Raw genomic sequence first — 21,975 nt, 5'->3', positions numbered from 1 at the left:
GGCATTGAGGCCCAGGGGAGGGCGATGGTCGTGGGTCCCCTTGACCAAAGAGCACGACGGGACCACGGGGCATGATGGATGTGTGCCCACCACATTCTATCGCCCTTGCACTCGATGTTCCTCCGTTTCTATGATACCCAAACATGACAATCTGCCGAGTGCGGTGTGTGCGCGTCCTCGGTGGGGCACAACACTGCTACGCGGTGTTGCCCACACGGGTTGTACCGTCTTGGCCATCCTTGGAGCCCCATAAAGTTAGAAATGACCAATATTCGCAAGGCACAATCATGGATTGGGTTGGAAGGCGGATATTTGGCGACTTGTCCCGGGATGGCCGAGCTCCGATGCGCAGAGTCCCTTTCTTTCCCGTGCGGGGGGTAGTGGGACCCAACAACCAGATACCTCCAGCCCCACTCGCGGTGCAACGCGCTCTCACAAGTATACGACTTGGAACCAAGAACCCATTCCGACCGAACACCAGGTGTTCGCGGAGGGTGGCCCCACACTCAGCTCGTTCAGCACCGGCGCGCGGATGTACGCCAACCAGGGCCTCCACAAGCGCCACAGAAACGCGCTTCTCAATCTGGTAGCCCTACTTAGGCTCTAATATATTGGTTTTGGTCGGCTTAAACTCCGGCTCCCACGCCAGCCCGACCCCAAACACGCGGAAGATCGCTCAGCCCGCGCCTTGGACCTCCCGGGCATGGTACAATCCACGGAGAACCCTTCCCCTGTGCCCAACCCACCAACGGTGAGGGCATGGAGGTGTTTCTGCGTGCATGCCGCATGACCCGGGCGCCGAAGGCCCGACTTATCGACACGTGACATGTACACCGGTTGTGGTCACCGCCTGCCCCCTCCGACCCATCCCCAGGCACCCGGCGCAGGAGGGCCCCGCCCCCAGGCCCACATGGTCATGCCCTCCCCCCAGCCCGGGTTCGCCTTTCCAGCCGCTGCCAGCGGGGCGGCCCCCTCGCCAGGCCCGGGGGCAACAGGCCCGGGCGCGACGCCCCCGCTCCCACCCGGCCCCGGCTTCCACCTGAGTGCCCAGCCCGCCGTCTCCCCGCGCCCAGGCAGGGGGTTTGCCGTGCCCGCCCAAGTTCCCCACCCCGGCGCGTCCCCCGCGCCGGGATCGGCGCCCTCGGCGCCCGCGGCGCCGGCCGTCCCGCAGCCCGGCACCCCCGCCGCCTCCGCCGCCGCGGCGGCCGCGCTGGCCGCCGCGGGCCCCCGCGGCCCCCCTTTCTTCCACTTCCGCCCCGGCTTCCAGTTCCCCCCCGGCTTCCAGTTCCCGCCGGGCTTCCAGCTGCCGCCCGGCTTTGCGCTGCGCCCCGCCATGCCCGGCCCCCCCGGGTCACGGCCTCCCGGGGTCGCGGCGTTCGGCACCCCCCAGCAGCAGGCCACGGCCGCGGCGCTGATGATGCACCAGCAGCAGATCTTGGCTGCCGCGGCAGCGCACCACCAGCAGGCCCAAGCCAACGCCGCCGCGGCGGCTGCCGCAGCTGCCGCGGCCGGCGGCGCGGCCGGGGGCGCGGCCGCGCCCCAGGGCGGCGCTGCGCCGCACCGCGCGCTCCCCCTGACCCAGCTAGCCGCGCAGCAGAAGGCCATGGTCGCCAGCGCGGCGGCGGCCGTGGCTGCGGCGCAGGCCGCCTCCAGCGCGGCGGCCGCCGCGGCCGCCGCCTCGCCCGCCTCCGGCCCCGGCCGGGGTCCCGGCGCCGTGGCGCCCGGCACCCCGCCAGGCCTCATCCCCGCGACGTCGCCAGGGTCGCTGGGCTCCAGCCCCTCCCTCCTCCCCGCCCCGGCCAGCGTGTCCCCCGCCGGCAGCGGCGAGCTGCGCGTGCAGGGCGCGCTGTCCGCCGAGCTACGGGCCAGCCCCCGGCACGGCGACGGCGAGGTGGCCTCGGGCCTGCTGCCGCCCGACGCGACGGCGGCGGCGGCGCCGGAGCCCATGGTGCCGTCGGGAGTGCCGCCGCCGGTGGTCGTGTCCAAGGGTCGGAACAAAACGTACCGCGGCGTGCGGCAGCGCCCCTGGGGCAAGTGGGCGGCCGAGATCCGGGACCCCACCGTGGGCGCGCGGCGCTGGCTGGGCACATTCGACACCGCGGAGGAGGCGGCGCGCGCCTACGATGCGGCCGCGCGCGCCATCCGCGGCGCGCACGCCAAGTGCAACTTCCCGCTGCCGGAGGAGGAGGAGGCCGCCGCGGCCGCGGCTGCAGGCGGGGCCGGTGGAGCGTCCGGCGCCGGCGGCCTGGCCGCCGTGCACCGCCACGCCAGCACGACGAGCCTGGAGCTGGACGCAGGGCCCGACGCCACCTCCTGCTCGCTGACGGGGCAGCTGGACGGAGCGGGGCGCGGCGACGGCGGCCCCGGCGACGGTGGCCGCCTGTCGGCGCACGGCGCCGAGGAGGAGGAGGACATGGACGACGACCTGGACGACGACTACCCCGAGGTGGAGGGCCTGGCCTCCTTCTCGGTCACGCTGGAGGGCTTCGGCGGCGCCGAGGCGCGAGGCGGCTGTGCAGCCGGCCACGGCGCGCCCACAGCCTCCTCGCTGGATGAGGCCGCCCTCATCAGCAACCCACTGCTGGCGGCGCTGCCCACACAGGCCATGCGCCTGTCGGACGCCATGAGCATTCCCACCGGCCTGCCCCCCATCTCCTCCGTGGCCATGTCCAGCTGGCGACAGGTGAGTGAATGCTTGTTCAGGGGTGTGGTGGGGCCCCAGGGGGGGTCCCCGTGGTGGTGCCAGGCTTGTATGGATCTAAAGAGGCCAGAGCAGGGGGTGGGGAGGATGTCGCCCCCATCCTCATGCATGTGCCTGCACGGGCATCTGCTGTGCCCCTGCGTGCCTCCCCTGCCCTCCCCCGGCCTGAAGTCCACGATCCCACCCCCTACCCCTTCATCTCGGCCCTTGCGCAGAAGCGCAAGAGCACGGGACTGACGCCGCGCGCTGCGCCCTGGGCCGGCCCCGAGTGGGTCCAGGCCCAGGCGCACGCCGGCTACAGCCTGGGCGCCAGCCCCTTTGGCACGTCGGTGGACATGATGAGCGTGGGCGGCGGCGGCGACCCCCACCTCTACTGGCACATGCACAACGAAGGCGGTGGGGGGCAGGACACGCTGTCCGACATGGGCAGCCTGAGGCAGAGCCTGGTGTTGCCCCAGCAGTATGCGCTCGGCCCAGGTGGGGGTTTGTTCCAAAGGGGGTGGGGGATGGGGGGTGTTTGCAGATGACAGAGGGGGGCAGGCATCTGTTCTTTCCCTTTTTGTGCCTGTGTCGCAGACCGGGCTGCCGCCTGGTCTTTGAGATGAGAAAGCTAGTGTGGGTGTGTTGGGCGCAGGGGCAAGCTTCCTCCCCCACCACCCCATTGCCGGTTTCGTAGACCGCTGCACCTCCATTCCCCTCGGCGCCCTACGCACCACTCCTTTCCTCCGTCAGGCGCCGCCTCATGCTGTTCATGCGCCCCTCCCCCCCCCCCCCAAAAAAAAACCCAACCACAGACGATGACCTGGACGATGACGTGATGCTGATGGGGAGCACGCCCGTGTGGGGCTCCACGCCGCGACCCCGGCACCTGCCCGCCGACCCTAACCGCAGCCTCAGGGCCACGGCGGCCGCCAACGCATCACGCGCTGCGGGCCCCAGCGCCCCGCGGGCCGCCCCGGAGCCGGACAGCGACGAGGAGGATGACGGCATGCTCATGGGCATGTCCCCGGACGTCGGGGCCGGGCCGGGCGGCCTGGCCGGGTTCATGCGCCAGGTGGGAACTTGGACTGGGAGAGTTTGGGAAGGGGGTGGGCGGCAAAATTTGCGTGCAAGCGGGTCACTGGGAGGCAATATATGCCCTGCGGACGCAGAGCCTAGTCCACCTGCGTCTGGCAGAGCCCGGCAGAACACCACACCGCCGCTTCGTCTCACATTCTGCACATCCCACCCGGGCCAACCCCCCCTCCCATACATTCCTCAGGGCGTCGTGGCTGCACCCCATTCCTCCCATGTGGATGGGCCCATGCAATGAGGAATACATGTACGACTTCTGCCTTTTTCTTACCCTCGTACCGAACCCTCGTGCCCCAATCTGGGTCCTGGAAATAACACACCAAATTTAATGCAGCAATGGAGGCTTGGGTCGTGGCAGGACGGCACAATGCGTCGCGGAAGGGGAGGGGGGGTGGTGGGAGCTTCACCACATTGGCAGGGCCCCTGTTTTGCCTGCACACGTCGCTCCTCGGGTCGGGGCAGGGGGCGGAAGCCTAGCACGTAATACACGAGCGGTAACAAACTACTCGAAACAGCCTGGGCCATGCGGCACGAGGCGGCACATGGCGGCGCCTCCGCTCCCAGGCGAGGGCCTCGGCGGGGCCGCGCCGGGCGGCGCTCGTCGGCCGTCACGCCGGGGGAGGGCGGGCCAAAGGGAAAGAAATAATCACCAGGAGGAGACAGGGGCAGACAGGCTCCGACGGTGGCCGATGGTATGCAAGGGGCCATGGACGGGGGCAAAAGCTTGGGGGCCTCGAGGGGGGGTGGCCCAGGGAATGATGTTCATGGGGTAGGCAAGGCTGTGCAGAGTCTGATATCAATCAGAGGGGTAGGGTGCTGCGCACGGAATGGGGCTCATAGCGTGTCGTTCCTGCACATGTCGAAAAAGCAGGGGGTTCTTGGAAGGTATATTCAAGCTTAACTTCGCAAAAGGGGTGGCCGCGCCGGTGCGCAACTTCCTTTGATTTCTTGTCTTTGGGCTGGGGGTTGGAGGAGGGGATCCGGGGCGCGGGCGAGGGGCCTGCCCGCCCGCCCGCCTCGCCGCGACCCGAGCGTCGGGGACCACTTCTTGGATGTCCTCCCCGGCCACCTCCAGGGTGGTAGTGGCCGGCTTCACGCCCGGAACATCCAGTCCCAGAGGAAGCAGGAGGGCGTGGCGGCGCGGCGCTCATACCGCTGCAGCAGGCGCTCCACCTCCCACCGCGTGTCGCCCCCGTCGCGGCCAGGGCCGTCGTCCAGGCCCGAGCCGCGGCGGGACAGGTCGTCGCCGGCCTTGACCCCGGCGACCACGGCCTCGCCCTCGCGCGCGTCCTCGTCGCTGACCCAGGCGTCGCCCACCACCTTGGCGGGCTTGGCGTAGGCGGGGCTGTCCAGCGGGGCCTCGGCGGGGCCGTCTGGGAGGGGTCCCACTAGGCTCTCCTCCAGCGCCGGCCGGGCCGGGCTGCCCGAGGGGGTGTCGACGGGGGTGTTTGAATCGTCGGCGGGCGCGTCGGCGCGCGGATCGGCTGGCGCCGCCTGCGCCGCCGCGCGCCGGCGCAGACCGGTCGCCGCGCCCGCGGCGACCTCGCTCGGCGGCGCGGAGTGCGCGGCCTCGGGCCTCGAGGTCGGGGCGCTGCCCGCCCATGTGACCCCGTGCTTCTCAGCCCAGCCCAGCAGCTCCTGCGGCGGGCGTGATGGCTGGCATGAGCGCGCGCGTGTTTGTGTGTGTGTGGAGCGAGAGGGCAGCGTGCTGCGACCATGCGACGCCTGGCCGTCGGCCAGGCGTCGAGCGCCCCTTCTTCTCTCTTTGACCCCCCCCCCCCCTTCCCCCCCTTCCCCCACGATTCTCCTCCGACCTGCACGACGGCGTCGGCCCCTGCGCGACGCGCGACGTCCAGGATCCCGCGCTCGCCCGGCACCAGCGCGTCCAGGCGGCGGGCCAGGGCGCCGGCGCCCGGCGCGCCGCGCGCCAGGCCCTCCAGCAGCGCCGCGCAGACGCCCGCCCAGTCGTGGAGCGCGGCGAAGAGGAAGCAGCGCGCGGAGGCGGCCCAGTCCGGGGTCGTGCGGGGCGCGCCCTCGCCCAGCGCCGCGCCGAGGGCCTCCAGCAGCGCCTCGACGCCGGGGATGCCCAGGCGCGCCAGCGCGGCGCGCGCCCCGGGCGCCGCCGCGGCCAGGCCCTGGACCTCGGCCACGGCGCGCGCGTCGCGCAGGACCAGCACGCGCCGCGCCTCGGAGGTGAACACGCCGCGCTGGATCTCCAGCGTCAGGCAGCCCTGGCGCGCGGCGGGGACAGCGACCAGGAGCTCGTCCTCGGCCTTCTGCCGCCGGCGGTCGCTGGGGGCGGTGGGCCGGCGCGCCGTGGAGCCGGTGGTCATGCCGTCCGCGACAGCGTGCGCGTCGGTGGCCGCGACGCCGTCCGCGACGCCGTCCGCGACGCCGTGCGTGACGCCGTCCGCGACGCCGTGCGTGACGCCGTCCGCGACGCCGTGCGTGACGCCGTCCGCGACGCCGTGCGTGACGCCGTCCGCGACGCCGTGCGTGACGCCGTCCGCGACGCCGTGCGTGACGCCGTCCGCGACGCCGTGCGTGACGCCGTCCGCGACGCCGTGCGTGACGCCGTCCGCGACGCCGTGCGTGACGCCGTCCGCGACGCCGTGCGTGACGCCGTGCGTGACGCCGCCGCCACCGCTCATGCCCCCCGCCCCGCGCCGGCTGGACACGGTCTCTGCGTCCAGGAAGCCCACGCGCGGCTGGCGTGCGAGGACGGTGCGCGCGTTGCCGGCGATGCCGCGGCCGGTCAGGCGCAGCAGCGGCGCGCGGGGGCCGTCGTCGTGGTCGCCGCTGCCGGCCCCCCCTGCCCCGCCCCCGGCCGCCGCGCGGATGGCCGGGGGGCTCACGGCGTCGACGCGGGGGACCACGCCTGCCGCGTCCGACAGGCGCAGGCAGGCCACCACTGCGCCGCGCTGCGCCAGGACCAGGCAGCCGCCCAGCTGCGCGGCGACGAAGGGCAGGCGCGCCCAGGCCTCGCCCAGCGCGGCGCGCAGCGCGGCCGCGACCCAGTCGGCGGCGCCGGGGCCGGCCAGCGCGGCGTCGGCCGCCGCGTCCAGGCGCGCCGACAGCACGAGGTGGGTGCAGCCGGGGCGGATGGCGCCCTCGAGGTCGCCCGGGGGGCAGCGCAGCAGGTCCACCAGCGACTCCTGCAGTGAGGCCGGCAGCGACCCGGGCTCCACGCCGTACAGCTTCAGGCTGATGCGCGCCATGCGCGGGAAGGGCGCCAGCGCGTGCAGCGGCACCGCCGCCTCCGCCGCCCAGGCGTCCTGGGTCGCCGGCGGCGGCGGGGGGGCCGTCGCGAAGGGGCCGCCGCCGTCCGGCAGGCCGCACAGCGAGAAGGCCACGCCGCCGTCCGGCGGGCCGCCTGTCGCGAACGCTGCGGCGGCGCCCATGTACGAGGCGGGCGTGCCGGCGGCGGCGGTGCGGGGGCCGCCAGGCGCGGGCGAGGCATCGGGGCCGCGCACGGCGGTGCCGGCACTGGCCTCGCTGCCGTCCCATGCGCCGCTGGCGGCGGTGGCGGCGGTGGAGGACGGCCATGCGCAGGCGGACATTCGGGCCCCCGCCCCCACGTCCACGCCCAGGCCCGTCTCGGCAGCCAGCCCGCCAAACAGGTCGTCCAGGATGCCGTCCAAGTCCTCGGTGGACAGGCCCAGGGTGGAGGAGGGGGGATCGCTCATCAGCGGGCAGGACAGCGCGGGGATGGGGTCCAGGAAGGACAGGAGCCCATCGTCCATGGGCTGGGCGGAGTCCTGCGTTTCGAGTGGTGGGGAGGGGGGCAGAGGGCAGGCTCAGGGGGGCAGGGTGAGTGAAAGCTGGGTGTCTGGTGGTCCGCAGGCAACCTGTGCCGGGTACCAGCCACGCTCCTCAGGGTCACGAGCGGTCTCTAGCACAGGGTCCTCCCTCTCCCCCCTCTCCCAGAAGTCCCTTCCCATTTCCTCACCCAGGAGTCCATGTACAGCTTGGCGAGCGGCGTGGTGCCGGCGCTATCCCCCTTGGAGGAGCTGTTGTGGGAGAGCATGCCGCTGTCCGTCATGCCGTCCGTCCCCGCCGTATCCAGCGTGAGGTAGGCGCTGTCCTCCGGCGTGCTGTTGCTGTGCACGGAGACCGAGGCGGGCGGGGGGCCGGCCGCCGCGGCCGCCGCGCGCCTTGCGGCGCGCTCGGCGGGGGCCTTGGCGCGGCGCACCGGCTTCTTTCTTCGCCGCGCATTGTGCATCTCCAGCTGCGTACGGGTGGAAGAGGGGGTGGCAGTCGAGAGACGAACGGGAGCCGGGCCGGCGGGGGGTGACGCGCAGGCCACTGAGCCAGATTGGAAATAGAGGCCCGGCGCCATGCGGCCGATGCACTCCCGTGCGGCATCCAGCGGGCCAGATCCTGCCGCCTCTACCAAACTGCACACAGCCCCAGCAGCTGCACAGCGGTTGATCGACACGCACACAGGTGGCTGCATGGGGTCAACGTTGCTACACACTCACCCTGTGGCGGCACGTCCGCTTCTCATCGTCAAAGTCGGCCAGGGGCTGGAACTTGCCACACTGCATGACCGGCGGGGTTGAGGGCCAGCGTGAGGTTCAGTGTGGCTTGATGTCGAGTCACGGCGAGCGGCGTTACCGGTAGCGTGAGACATTCAGTGGCTGGCCTGGGCCTTCATCGGCAGCAGGCACCGCCCAGCCAGCACCTCACCTGCTGACAGAACCTGCTGGCGACCCCTCCGATGGTGATGCTGGCGACGGCAGCGTGGTACGGACATATCATGTACCTCTGCGGGGCAGGTGTGCACATGCGGGACGAGGTGGGAGGGCTGTACAGCTGGGGGGGTGCGTGAGCCCCCATTCCCTCGTACACCCTCCGGATCCCACGGAAGACCCGCCAGGGGCCTTGCCTGATAGTAAAACTTCTGCAACGATAGGCTGGTATTGCATCCCGCCACTCGGCACTGGTTCCGCGAGCGAGTGCCCAACTCCTGTCCGCGCTCCGTCTCTGCTTCATGCACGCGGCTGGAGGCCTTGGACGAGGCGCGCAGCGCTCCAGAGTCCCATTCGAAATCTTGGGTGGACCAGGGGACATGCAACTCCGTCCGTAGCCTGCGCTCCAGTTCATTCGTACTGCGGAGATGGACAGCCTTACCAACGTCGCACATCGTAACTTCCGCCATGTTACGACATACCGTTGCCACTGAAAGGTTTACGACAATGGGGGCCGATGATGGGTACGGAAACCGGTCACAACGTGGCACCTTGGCTCGGGGTGCCTCGGTGGTACCCCCTTGCATGTGTCGAAGGTACCTTGGTAGCTGCTTAGAAGGTGACATATTCTGCCCTCTCAGGCGCCTGACAACAAACACGGTCAAGGCAAATGAGCGCAGCCAAATCTCCAGCGCGAGCCTCCGGGACCCAGGTAGACGTTTCTCCACCCGACAACGCAGAATGCCGTTCACAGCCCGGGATATCGGCCTCATCATTGGTGAGCACGGGGGCGCTGAACTACGCTGTCATCGCTTTGTTCTGAAGGATCGTTTCTCAACATTGTGTTTCTGCTGGTGAAGCGCGTCTGCATTCACAAATGGCCCGACGTGATCGTTCGAGTACTCGGTCAAGCTGCTCCCCCACACACGCCACCCTTCCTTCGCAGTGGCGATCTTCTTGCCACCTCTTGCTGTAAGTTGGGCCCTGCCTGGACTAGGAAACATTACAGCATGCGACGTGTTGAGACATTGATCGTTCGTGCTTGGTCCGTCTGTCCTTGATGCGTCGGCATAATCCACCCGGTGACCCGCCCCCCAACAGGTCTTCATCCAAAAGGATGCGTGCGACAAGGATGTCCTTTTGAACCTGCTGCTCACGCTCCTGGGCTGGATTCCAGGTATATTGTTGCTCAGGGGTGCAGCGTGGGGAGGATGGCCATTTTGTTGCAGGGTTCAGCAGCTTCCTGGGCACCTTCCATTTATTGTGAACCTGATCACAGTCCTCTGGGAAGCCCACCCCCCAATGCCTATTTTCTTCCCAATTCCATCCACAGGCGCGATCCATGCGCTCTACATCATTCTCAAATACTGAAGGCCCTTCGAGCGACATGTGGATACCCTCACCTGCCATTCCTGGTTTTACTACCACCCCCCATCGCTTAATATTCGATCCCAGTTGTGTAACGCGGCAGCAGGAGCAGATGACAGCACCCTCCACAGCCGTTGAGGGTTGCCAAACACAAGGTGGAATGAAAGGACTACAAACCATGAAAACCCAGGGCAAGAAGAGGTTGAGCGCACTGGCGCTTGGAGATACAAATTGATCTGGTGGCTGGGAGGGCGGCCTGTAGAGACCCCTCTGGAGGGTATGCCACTCGCCACTGGCAATGCACTAGGGCATCAGAGGTAGCGCGTCCAGCGGAGGTCCAGCTTGGCAGTGCCCGAGCCTTCTTGGAGGTGGAACTCGCCCTTGGTCTTCATGCGCTTGATGACCGTGGCCAGGGGAAACTCCAGCTTGCCGACGGTGGAAGTCCCTACCCAGCCCTTCTCTTGGATGATGATCTCCACTGTAATGACGGGAAGGCAGATGCCTCGTGCTACTGAGGCAGATGCAATTTGGCGTGGAGTGCTTGCCCCTCACTCACACACCGCTCGCATGCACTGGAGCACCCTCCCAGCCACCTCACCCATGGTGCTCTCGTCCTCCACTGCATCCAGTCCCACGTGCACCGACAGGGGCGCGGGGAAGGCTGCCTGCCCCCTTCGGTTGGCCAGCGTGAGCGGTGAGGACTTCTCAGACTCCTTGACCCGCATTCTCGCCTTTCTGTGGAGGCAGAATGCAGAATCTCACGAGTTGAGGTTTAGCACGATGGCTGCGGCTCCTGCCCTCCAGCACCATATCTAATGGCTTGCTGGATCCCTCCATGGACCACCCCTGGGCCACTCACACATGGGGCGTGCGCAGCTTGGAGACGAGGGTCTTGCTGTGGACATTGTGCAGGGTCAGCTGCACGACCCCGGTGCGGATGAGCTCCCGAACCGCCGGCGAGATGCCCTGCTGAACCGAGCGCTGCCGGAGCGCATGCTCTGCGCCGTGGCGCATGGCGTTCTCCACCAGCTCCACCTCCTTGCGGCTCAGAGGGGTGTAGGTGACCTGCGGTGGGAGGACAGGGCCATCGTCAGGGCACAGCCCGTGCAGGTCGATCCCAGGCATACGAACCTATGTTTTCATGCCTACAACACCCTTGGTTGTGGCGTGGCGGCTTCAATAGCCCTCCAGGATGCAAGTCACCAACGCACTCTCGACTATGTACCAACAACCTTGCCCCACCTCGACGTTCAGGTGGCACATGGTGCCGCCCTTTTTGATGAAGGGTCGGCCCAGGGCCATGGCAAAGTGCTGCATCCTGGTCGCCTTGGCCTTCTCCTCTTCGTGCACCTCCTCCACTGCGACAGGGTTTTTTGGCGTGGGTGGGTGGGTGTGGGGGCATGCTCAGACGATACATTTCGGCTGGTGGTACCTGCGCCATAGTCTGCGCTTGACTAGGTCAAGGAAACATCTTCAGAACCCTCAAGGCCTTAGCCGCTCCTCGACCCAAATCACCTCTGGCCTTGAAGTCCAGGGTCTTGCTCGTCTGCTTGCCATGCTCCAGCTCCTTGATGGGCAGCAGGGCCCTGCGCGCATGGGATTGAAGCTGAGGTGCTCAGTCTGGGGAGGCAGCCACGAGGAGCACAGGCACGAAGGCGACGCCCCACCCCCGCCCGACACCCACCTTCCAATCTCATCAGGGGGTGACCACTCATCCTCGTCCCACATGATCATCCTCTGCGATGTACTTGGAGGCAGGTGGGAGCCTGAAGACCGCCCCATTGTTAGATTCCTGATGCATCCTTAGGTGCAAGCAGGGAAGCAGAAGAATCGCGGGTGAGAGGCTTGCTGCAGGCAGCTGCGCATCAGCACATGCCCTGTCCCATCCCAAGTTCACAGCTTGAAACCGCCCCGCCCACTCACCAGCTCCTGGTACTGCGGTGCGGCAATGGCAAAGACAAAGGACTCGTTCCATGTGGGCTCGCGGGTCTTCTTCCTCACGTCTGTCAGCCTGCGCTGGCTGTCGCGGACATAGATTCTGTCCACGGTGGATATGGCAGGGGGGAGGGGCATCAGAGGGCTGATGATGTTGTGTGAGACACACTGAGGTTTGTCTCTGCCAGGCCTCCGCTGATTACCCCTGCTCACAGATGTTTTGTTTCCCGCAATCATAAGCTGGCCATGTGGGGTCTCGCCGGAAAGGAACCGCCGCCCTCCCCCTCCACTCACTCCAGGTATGGGTCGCAGCCGCCCAGGAGGTCCATGCGAGGCACCTGCGAACATAGACAGCCTTTGGTGAGGCAGGGCACGAAAGCGTATCCCAGGACTCTGCACCATCCGGAACCCCCATTCCTCCCAATCAACCCCCCTCTCTGTCGCACCCCCGTGGCGTTCAGGATCTTGACGTGCAGCACGCCCTCTGGCTTGTCCACGTCCTCTGCGTCGTCTGTGATGGGGATCCAGAGGTGCTCCGGCAGCACATACCTGGGCATGGGTGGATGGATGCGTTTTCAGGTCAGGGGGCTGGCCACGACAACAGACACACGGCGGTGGATGGGGGTCATCATCAGGCATGCCGTCACAAGATGACATCCACACTCACGGCTGGAGTACAGACTCCTTGACGACGCCGTCCACCCAGGACTTGATGAGGGGCTCCATCGTCTCCAGCACAAACCTGTCACTGGGGAAGAGGGGAGGAGGTCGGGCTTGGGGGGCCCAGGCAAAGACATGTGGGGAGTGGCATGGGGTTGGATGGACTCTCTTTCCTTTTGTGCAGCCATGCGCAGTGGTGGCGGCAGAGTAGTCACCCCCACCCTGCAGCCAAACTTCATGGAAGGTTACGTTCTGGTTTCCAAAGCCAGGCAAAAGCTTCCCGACACCAATGCCGGGCACCCAGCCCCTACCACCCACTCGCTTTGCCCCACCACTCCGCCCTCACACCGCAAATCATACCCGAGCTTCAGGTCATAGCCAAAGTCCGGGGGATTGATGAGGGAGATGCGCACGCCGCCCACCACCGGCATCTCCTCCAGCAGGGGACGCAGAGTCACCCTGGCGGTGCCCTTGAGCCAGAGGTCGGTGCACATGACCGTAAGGGACATGAGCAGGGCTAGGGTGTCCTCCAACGGATCCGGGACCACTTCAGAAACGAGCAGGGGGAGCTTGGGCACGGAGATGTACAGCTCCAAGGCCTGGGCGGGGGTGCAGAGATGGGAGGAGGGGGGTGGGACGGGGCGATGAAGGGGGTCCAACCGTGCTGCGCAGGGGGCCATGCGGTCTGGGACATGGGCAGCAGTGGGTGGAGTGGTTAGGCAGGGTGATATGTGGCCCATCGAGAAGCAGCCCACTGGTATCAAATATCACACCTGACCCTCAGATTTCCAGTCAAAGTCGAATTCGATGTTGACATCGCCAGTCATGCGTGTGTCTCCCGTGACTCTGTTAGGAAAGCGGGAATTGAGTGAAGCAGTGAGTGTCGCAGTTTGTCCCAAAACTCAGGTCAGCCATGGCCTTACATCTCAAGGCTCAAGCTTGCCGCGAGATTTCCCCTACTGCTGCCTGCCTGAGGTTGGTGAGCTTCGGCCGTGCCTTCCCCAGCTCGAATTTCTTGAGCTTGAGGTCATGCACAAAAGATGGGCGGCTAGCGGCCAGGATATCTGGGATCATGTCATTGGCCAAGGCCTCTATGGCATTCGAGGCGTAGGGCCACAGGTGGGCAATTAGATCCGCAAGCCACTTGTTGGGGTCCTGCTGGGCCTTGGATGGAGACGGGGCAATCTGTGACATGGCTTGACCCATGCTGAAGATTGCCAATCAGCACCCCGGAATCGCACTGTAATTCCAAGCATGCGCACACCGCGCGGCATGGTGCGGCACCTGAGTAGAGTCAGGTCCTGAGCTGCCGGCGTTGCCTGCCGTCGAGCTAGGGTTCCCATGCACATCGCCATTGGTCTTCGATGCTGCAGGGGGTTGGAAATTGTCGACCTTCTCCACGGTGACCGGTGGCCGACTCACTGACGACGCCATCCTATGCCAGGCGTGGTATTACTATGCCTTGGTATTTTGGAAAATGATGGATTTTCCAAGCGTCAATGCAGACATTCGCCTTGGGACTCCCTACCGACCTATGCGGAGAATGAACCCCCACATCGGCACAGCTTCCGGACGGGGGTCGCCGGCAGATGCACAACGTCCGAGTACCGTTCTTTTGCCACATTATCTCCGCCCTGGGACAAGTCGAGATTTCCACTTTTACAGACATCAGCTCCTCGAACATTGTTGAATACGCATTTTCAAGAGCTTTAGTTGCTGGTTTGCGGTGCGAGACCCCCTCATTCGGTCGACAGTTTTTTGAACTTTGTAGAGCTTTGCCATGTCCCGTCGGGGTGCGAACGCGCCCCGCGAGGCACATTGTTGTGTTAAAATATCATTGGAGTGGTAGAGTATCCAGTGCAACGGCGATGAAGCACTGCCTGCGCCTGATTGTCATGCCCGGGAACTACGCCCGTCGAGGCCTCAGGTGGTCAAGGGAGGAGGTGGGAGGGGAGAGCGGGCCCCTCCTCTCCCTTGCCCGTCCGGAGGCACTGCCGCCCCGCACACGCCCTCCCTGCCGGATTGCTAAGCTGGTCGCTTACAGACATGGATCTCATCCCAGGTGCAAGGTTAATTTGGCCCTCTTCTGCCTGCTGAAGCAGTCCGCCGTCTCTTGCCACCACCCCTCTCAAGATGGGAGCGGATGCGGCGTGCTTTGTCACGTGCGGGAGCTATCTTCGACAGCGAAGACCAGGGGGCGACACCCTGCCATTCAGCGGCAGTGACGTGGTGAGTTGCCCAGCATACTGCGGGGTGTTGTTTGGCGACGAGACAGCTGGTGGTCCCTGGTGTGATTCTAGCCAGGGGATGGGCGGTGTGTCATGTAGGCCGGGGTTATCGGGTATGCAGGACTCCTTCATAAGCTTCCCATCGCACAGATGCGCCGGTGCCTCAGCAGCAGACTTAAAACCTTCCCTTTCTCTATGATGCTGGAAATGTCCCGCCACTTCCTAGCCCCACTGGTGGGGTGAATAGTGCATATCAGTGATCCACAGATGGCTGGCGGCCATGGAAGCACTGATGCAGCTGGTCCCATCGCCGGCAGTTCCCTAGGAACTGCTGTGCAGTATGGGTTAAGACTCCGGTGGAGGGGAACAAAGTGGATTATGGCAGCACGTGGCCGCCCCCCAGGGCCCCACACGCCCTGCCGTGGCCTCAACAACAGCCCTGAGACAGCGCCATGTCATCGATGTGACAATCGATGCCCTCGCATGTGCTGGGCCAACTGGGTCTCTGGAAGCCATTCCCTGCGGGTCAGCATGGGTCGCATGCTAGATGTGCGCAACATGAAGCTCCAGTCACCGGGATCACTCGGCCTCGGCAGGAATGCATCGCGCCACCACATTCCCTGAAGTTTCTGCACTGCCAAAAAACTGCAACGATGGATTTTTCGCGCCCCTCCGCCTGAGCATGGCAAGTCATGCACGCACTGCTCGCCCCACCCATCCCGCCTCGCCGAGACCGACCTGCACAGGCTGCACTCTGCGATGTCGGCCGAGCCTCCTGATGCCGGGCTGTCGATGCCACGGCTTGCCGCCCGCGACTTGCCAGCCAGGAATCGGTCCAGCGTCACACCCTCCACCTTGGGCTTCTTCTTCTGGCCCCGACGGACTGCCATCGTCGCGTGCGGCCTGCGGCGCTGCCCGCAGGCCTCGCACCTGCCCGCAAGCCCTGGGTTCAGCAGCGTGCAGGCGCCGCAGGCCCACTCCCCCATGGCCGCAGGCTTGGCTTCCCGCCCATCAGGGGACCTGGATCCGTCCCTGCCGGGACAGGTGTCCTCTGCAGGAGGCCTGGGGCCCCGACGCCTGCCCCAGTCCTGCAGGGAGAGCTCCAGCAGCTCCCCCTCGCCCAGGGAGGATCCGGCGGCTTCCCCCTCATAGTCCCCAGCACCCGCGCTGCTCGGCCCGGCCTCGGCACCCGCGCTGCTCGGCCCGGCCTCGGCACCCGCTGCCGGCGACCTCCGGCCCGCCAGCATCTCAGCCAGGCTCAGCTGGCCTGGGTCCCTGACCTGTGGCAGGAACACAGATGGTTAGGAAGCAGGTGACTGGGCGCCGCCATGCGGCAGACAGCTCGTGGACTGCCTTCAACGCCTCCTCCCAGCACATGCGTCACCTCTCCCCCAAAGACCCCCTCCGCCATGCGTGGGGCCTCGCCTGCTCGAGGAAGCTGCTCATGCGCAGCCCCATGAGCCGGACCTCGATGGGAAGCTCGGCCTGCAGCAGCTTCAGTGCGGCTGCCAGGATGTCGCTGGCGGTGTGAATGTACTTGGGCAGCGTCATGGCGCGGGTCCGCAGCTGCGAGTCGTGGCCGGTCAGCAGCAAAAAGGGGTGAGGAGGCCGCAGAGCCGGTGCAGCAGGCGGCTCTGGCACCCTTCCCGGCTCCCGCTCACGCTGGCATGGATGGCAAGGTATGATGCTTCTACCAGCCAGCAAATCGTTCCCCGCCCACCCACCTCAAAGTTGGAGCACTTCAGCTTCAGGGTGAGGGTGCGCCCCTTCAAATCCTCGCTGGCCATGTCTGCGGCGAGGTGCTCCGCCAGCTCACCGAGCTTCGCTTCCAGATCCCGAGGTTCGCTCATGTTCCTGGCGGGGAGGGCAGGGCCACCTGGGGCTCTGGCACAATGGGCTTTGGCATGGCCCTTCCCATATGGCAGTGGAGAGGCGAGGCTGAAAGTCACTGCCGGCCACCCGAGACGTTTTGGCATCGTCAGGCATCCCTCCAACGCACAGCACTCACCTGAACGTCCTCTCGCAGCTCATGCCCTTCCTCCCCACACTGCCGTCGGGGCCCGGGTCCGAGTGTCGCGTGGAGCCCAGGCCCAGGGCTATGCGCATGAAGAAGTCGAGCGAGACGGGGCTGAACAGGGCCGCCAGGAGGGCTCTGGGGTGCGGAGAGGAATCAGCATGACCGTAAGGACGATGATAGACAGCATTGACATGCTGCCCTGTGCTGACACAGGGCACGAAGCCATGCCGACATGCGATCCTTGGCGCGACGTGTGCACCCCTCATAAGTGTCTACCTCCCACCCATAATAAGACCCCTCACCGATGCGTGTGCAGGTCTGCAGCAACATGGACCCCAAACGCACTGAGAATTCGCTCTGTGACCTGGTTGCAGGCAGATGGACATGGAACAGGCGTTGAGTGAGCAGCGTCGGCGCATGGGACACCGTGGATCTGAGAGGGTACTCCGACACTGTGACCAGGCTCCCTCCTGTTAATCCCTACGTGCAGGGTATCAGATTAAACCTACCCAGATGCAGAAGCTTACCTTGCCAACACCCGGAACCTTGCGAATTTCCAGCGCAGCAACAAACTGACGAACAGCCGCCAGAGTGGAGGGCAGCTCATACTGCAAGGGAGCGGAGGGGCATGGTAGGTAGTTGGGCTCTGGATTCCATTGCTTTATAAGGGGGCAGTAGGTGTGTCCTCTCATCTGGCAAAAGGCACTGTCGTAGTATTCACCCAGGGCGGTAGTGAGGTATGCCTCGTGACCGGTGCACCCACCCTCGCGGTATAGTATCACTGCTACCTGTCCGTTTGGCTTGTTGCGATCGGAGCAGACCTTGGCCAGCATGCGATTGGGAGCAATGCCGACGCTGTATGGATGGACCGTGAGTGAGTTGAACCACTGCATTCAATTTACGAGATGGGAAAGCGAGATGCAGCAGGCAATACTGTGAATTCCCCACTGGTCATTGCAGAACCTGCAGGGCCAGCAGAGACATCAGAGGAGGTGGCTTGGCAGATGGCTTGGCCAAGGTTCAACAAGCTAGCTGCAAAAGTGCGCCCCACACCATGGACAATCACCGGACCACCTGCACGTCAGTCCAGTTTCCTGCTGCACCCGCTGTCGAATGAGGGCAGCCACCTCAGGCCCTGGGCAGGTAGGGTGGACGCATACCTCAGCCACTTGCAGTCCACGGCAGAATCACCTGAGGGGCCATTGCTCAAGCATGCCGAATGGTGACGATGCCATGGCCAAGGCGTATGTCTGGTGGTATGAGGCAGCCTGGGGGCCAGTGGGCCAGCAGAAACTCAGCCCTCATCAGCACACCTGTCGTCCCATGGAGCCGTACGTACTCTGTGACGTCCAAGTAGGCCTCGTCCATGCTGCCGGCCTCAAACTCCGGGTCGTAGTCCCTGAACACCGCCCTGCAAGATAGGGTGGGAGCTTCGGGTAGCTAGAGACAGTAGCCCTTGCCCTGGTGCAGCTCCCTTCAGCGGCAGCTGTGCTGAGGCTGGGTCAAGGGGCGGGCACGAACCAGCACTCCATTGACCAGCTCCTCGGGCCTCTGTACGGGAGCTGCCATGGGCAACGCATTGCCCTCCTCCGGACAACACATGTTCCCCGCTGCACCTGGTTTGCGCGCTGGCCTTTGAATATTTATCAAAGTTGGACTTGACAAATATGAGCTGTGGGCACAGCTTCAGTGCAATGAAACCTGTGAAGGCCTTGGGGTTTGCTCATGACGAGAGGCAGGGCAGGAGACGGATATGCTCAGCCTAGCTTCAGGTGTACTGCCGAGAATGTTGAACCCTTCCGTGGCTGCACATCATAACGATTCCTGTCAGCGCTACACAATGCACCAAAACCCATCACTTTCGTACCTGGCATGGCAGATCGCACACCATAGCGACGGGCGACATAGTTGGCCGTGCTGATCATGCCGATCCCGCCCACAGCAAACGGCTTGGCTTTCTGCACCAGTGTTCGGAGAGAGAGGGCCAGGTGCTGAGCAACTTGAAGTACACAGGATCTGTAGGAAGCAGCTCAATGTCTGGAGGGCTGCACTCGTAGTAGACATCCCTACCGCTGGCCAGCTAGCATGTTCCAACTGAAATATCGAAAAGATGCGCCCAATCCCCACTCTCCTTTTGTCTTGAGGTGGCCCCAACTCACTCTGCCCTCTCATACACACCAACACCCACCAGGTCAGGCCGGTCCCTTTCCTCTACGGCCGCGAAGAAAGCATCCATGTCAACGTGCAGCCAGGTTCGGCTCAGATCCCTGGTTGCATTCAGCTCGCACACCTGAGCATCCACTGCCCTGCAGTCGTTAGTTTATGTTTGGACTTCTCAGCACAACACAAGGACTCTAGGGTGGGGTAAGAGCCGCTGACGGGCATGCACAACAGTGCCCATCTCCTATAGATCAATCCCTATGCCGACCTGTCCCGACAAGCCTTGCAAATTCCTTAACATCGAGATTAAGGAACAACACAAACATCAAACACCTCTCAAAGCCAGCGAGCTGGTCTGCGGTGAGGCGTGCGGCCGCCTGTTTCATACGATGGATCCTCACATCCGTCGCCGCCGCCTTGCGCTGCTCGTTCTTGAAGTGGTCCGATCCCTGACAGTTGGCAAGGTGACAGCGTGTTGAGCCAACTGCCCCAACAAATAGGATAGTGTTCCCAGGCATGCGATTGCAAGTGCTTGTATACAGCTGGTGGCTTGGAGGGTTCGCCACACCAGAATTCGTACATGTGTGCACCCGGTCCTATCCGCAATAACATCCAATCCTCACAACCTACCTTGGACATGTCGTGCACGATGGCCTTCACTTTCTCCTTGTCCACGCCCTCCATACCAGCCTTGAAGTTTGTGAAAACAGTGTCCATGGGAGACGAGTGTACCTCCGTGACCTGAAGGCCTTTCCCATCATCGAGCTTGACCATGTCGGCCGCCATTGGAAGGCACTAAACTTGTTTACATGCGTGCTCTACCCCCGGGTGGAGTTGCTCTGGGAGTACCGATGTATTTCGAACACGGGCTGCCTCACACAGACTCCCAGCGCACGAGAAAACCTCTTCGTGGGTTAGATCATGAATATTATTACCAATTACACATTAAGCATACTGCCAGGTATGCGTTTCTGTGCGTGATCTGAGTGCAGAAAAAGCGGGGGGCCTCGCCTGGCTCATTTGAGATCCCTGATTGGCATACCTTGAGTGGATATTTGCTGCGATGCATTGCACAGAAGATGGTGCACGCATGTTAAGATCACTACAGAGCACAACCATGGGATGCTTACTTGGAAGCTTTCCATCCATATTCAGGACGTCCTTTGGCTTCTTGACGAGGAACTTCTCTTGTCTGGTGGACCCATAGAGCCATGCACTGAGAGTGCGCGGCGCAGCAGCACAATTGTCAGAACTAAGCTGGAAAGATGTAAATCTAAGCTACAACCTTACAAAAAACATGTTGGAACCTTGTCAATCCTTTGGGCAGAGATGTTCTGGTTGACACTGGCACGTGCGAGAAGTGGCACCGAGAGACGTGTCCGTGAAATTATCGCGATAGGCTCTTCGCGATGTGCAAATCTACATTGCGAAACAAAATTGCTTTAATTCTGAGAGTGGCATCAGTCTAGCTCTCCGTAGCGCCAGATCCAACGATCTTCTCTCCTGAGGGGTGGGTGAGCACCAGGACCGTCGCTGCGCCCGAGCTTGCGCGGGATGGTCGTGCTCAGAGTGCACCACCGTCCTTTCGGGACCTTTCGACCTCAGTCAAGGTGCGAGCTGCTTTGCTGGATCCCCACCTCATCCACGAGGGAAATGGAGGGCTTCCACTGTACCAGACAAGGCATTGCATTCAGAGTCTGCCGTAAGTGGGCCGGACGCTCAGCCCACACGTTCGCTCAGCCTGCTCCGCCCCTCCTTGCAGCCATGGCGTCTCGCCCAGCAGCGAGCGACGCACGCCCCGGGCCTCGAGCCTGGCTCCTTCAGCAGCGCCTGCGCCACACCCTGCCCCACCCTCCTCATCCAAGCCGCAGCCCCACCGGCCCCGCACCGATGTGCAGCTGGGGGTCCCCGTCGACAGCCTGGAATCCACGCACTACCGCTCGCTCCTTGGTTCCGCACGCGTGGAGGTGGACTCCTGGCGCGGCAAGGAGTACCTGAAACCCCGCGGGTATGACTGCCAGCGAGGGGTGCAGCTGCCCTCCGGCATCGGTGCGTGCGGGGGAGTCGAGGGGGTTGCCGAGGAAGTGCTTATCTGAGGTTAAAACATGGAAGGAAAAGGGATGGCTGTTTGGCACGAGGATTGCTGACCTCACGGTGATGTACGACCGCTGGCATCCAGCTAGCCCCTCCAGCTTGGCCAGTCCCGTCCCTGCCTGTGCATGGCCTTTACATGGATGCATATCCCCACGACGACACTCCTGTGGAGGCCTCCACCACCACCCCTCCGCCTCCCTTCTCCCCAGACGTCTGCTGCGTGACCTCCGGCGGGCGCGTGCACTCGCGCTGGAAGCCTGAGAACCAGGACTCCTTCATGCTGCAAGCCATCCCCGCTGTGCACGACGCGGCGCTGGCCAGCCGCGGGGCGGTGGTCGTGGGCGTCTTCGACGGCCACGGTCCCCGCGGCGGCGAGGTTTCGCGCGGCGCGCGCGACTCCTTCGCCAAGAGCATGCTGGCCTCGGCCACCGGGGGCGAGGGTGGGCCAGATCCCAGCGCGGTGGGCGCGGGGGACCCCGCCGCCGGCGCCCTGGTGCAGGGCCTGCAGCTGGCCGCCACCGAGCTCAACGCCAGGGGGCGGGACTACTCACGCAGCGGCAGCACCGCCGTCGTCTGCATGGCCGAGCCTGGCAGGTTTGTTGTGGGTGGGTGAGGGGATGGGGATTGGAGGTCAGCCCATGCCCCCACAAGCGTGTGCGCAGGGGAGCCGAGAGCAGGGACTTTGTTGCTCGAGACCATCAATCCAAAGGGACCCAGGGCTCTGGCCACCATGGCCTCCTTCTTCCCAACCCCTTACCCACCTGATCCCCCCCCTGTCACACACAGCGTGACGGCCGCCTGGCTGGGCGACTCCCGCGCAGTGCTGGGCCTGCACAGCGTGCGGGGCGTGCACCGCATCCAGGCCCTCACCCAGGACCACAAGCCGGAGGATCCACGCGAGATGGCACGCATCGTGCGCTCCGGCGGGCGGGTGGTGCAGGTCTACCATGATGCGCACAACAACCCCGTTGGTGGGTGTTGAGTGTGGTGTGGGAGGGTGTGTCGCTGGCAGGGAGTGGGGGGGTAGATGGGGCAGGCAAGGGGGGG

The 21,975-nt window shown here is 64.9% G+C and overlaps 6 protein-coding genes across 6 annotated transcripts in view; 4 read left to right on the top strand and 2 right to left on the bottom strand.

Moving 5' to 3' along the window:
• Nucleotides 1-826: 826 nt before the first annotated feature.
• Nucleotides 827-2,324, top strand: F751_1877 (Ethylene-responsive transcription factor 1; the record flags this gene model as incomplete). The annotated part of the gene is made up of 2 exons (XM_011399584.1): nt 827-2,160; nt 2,288-2,324. 2 exons carry the CDS (start codon nt 827-829, stop codon nt 2,322-2,324), a joined length of 1,371 nt encoding a protein of 456 aa, XP_011397886.1.
• Nucleotides 2,325-2,413: 89 nt separating this feature from the next.
• On the top strand, nt 2,414-4,013 carry F751_1876 (hypothetical protein; the record flags this gene model as incomplete). The annotated part of the gene is made up of 4 exons (XM_011399583.1): nt 2,414-2,683; nt 2,917-3,178; nt 3,496-3,539; nt 3,963-4,013. 4 exons carry the CDS (start codon nt 2,414-2,416, stop codon nt 4,011-4,013), a joined length of 627 nt encoding a protein of 208 aa, XP_011397885.1.
• Nucleotides 4,014-4,867: 854 nt separating this feature from the next.
• Nucleotides 4,868-8,536, bottom strand: F751_1875 (Squamosa promoter-binding-like protein 9; the record flags this gene model as incomplete). The annotated part of the gene is made up of 7 exons (XM_011399582.1): nt 4,868-5,413; nt 6,856-7,050; nt 7,354-7,533; nt 7,725-7,859; nt 7,968-8,003; nt 8,257-8,316; nt 8,465-8,536. The coding sequence occupies 7 exons, from the start codon at nt 8,534-8,536 to the stop codon at nt 4,868-4,870; spliced, it is 1,224 nt and encodes a 407-aa protein (XP_011397884.1).
• Nucleotides 8,537-9,207: 671 nt separating this feature from the next.
• F751_1874 (Plasma membrane proteolipid 3) lies at nt 9,208-9,837 on the top strand (the record flags this gene model as incomplete). Its single annotated transcript, XM_011399581.1, has 4 exons — nt 9,208-9,244; nt 9,413-9,438; nt 9,568-9,643; nt 9,800-9,837. 4 exons carry the CDS (start codon nt 9,208-9,210, stop codon nt 9,835-9,837), a joined length of 177 nt encoding a protein of 58 aa, XP_011397883.1.
• A 308-nt stretch (nt 9,838-10,145) lies between these two features.
• Nucleotides 10,146-19,551, bottom strand: F751_1873 (DNA polymerase kappa; the record flags this gene model as incomplete). Its single annotated transcript, XM_011399580.1, has 24 exons — nt 10,146-10,312; nt 10,433-10,569; nt 10,694-10,899; nt 11,077-11,192; nt 11,350-11,420; nt 11,519-11,571; nt 11,758-11,872; nt 12,064-12,107; nt 12,216-12,318; nt 12,437-12,511; nt 12,778-13,028; nt 13,203-13,275; nt 15,396-15,937; nt 16,125-16,223; nt 16,382-16,511; nt 16,666-16,809; nt 16,977-17,038; nt 17,202-17,282; nt 17,463-17,561; nt 18,010-18,085; nt 18,291-18,375; nt 18,542-18,632; nt 19,236-19,283; nt 19,465-19,551. The coding sequence occupies 24 exons, from the start codon at nt 19,549-19,551 to the stop codon at nt 10,146-10,148; spliced, it is 2,955 nt and encodes a 984-aa protein (XP_011397882.1).
• A 692-nt stretch (nt 19,552-20,243) lies between these two features.
• Nucleotides 20,244-21,975, top strand: part of F751_1872 (putative protein phosphatase 2C 6) — a gene marked incomplete at both ends in the record, with an annotated part of 3,182 nt that continues 1,450 nt past the window's right edge. The window contains 4 exons of the mRNA XM_011399579.1: nt 20,244-20,297; nt 20,706-20,883; nt 21,138-21,537; nt 21,715-21,899. Coding sequence (XP_011397881.1) covers nt 20,244-20,297; nt 20,706-20,883; nt 21,138-21,537; nt 21,715-21,899 — 817 coding nt within the window. The remainder of the gene's footprint in view (nt 20,298-20,705; nt 20,884-21,137; nt 21,538-21,714; nt 21,900-21,975) is intronic.

Source organism: Auxenochlorella protothecoides (assembly GCF_000733215.1).
Source record: "Auxenochlorella protothecoides strain 0710 unplaced genomic scaffold scaffold18, whole genome shotgun sequence".
Lineage (NCBI taxonomy): Eukaryota > Viridiplantae > Chlorophyta > Trebouxiophyceae > Chlorellales > Chlorellaceae > Auxenochlorella > Auxenochlorella protothecoides.
This window is presented reverse-complemented; position numbering and strand designations above follow the sequence as displayed.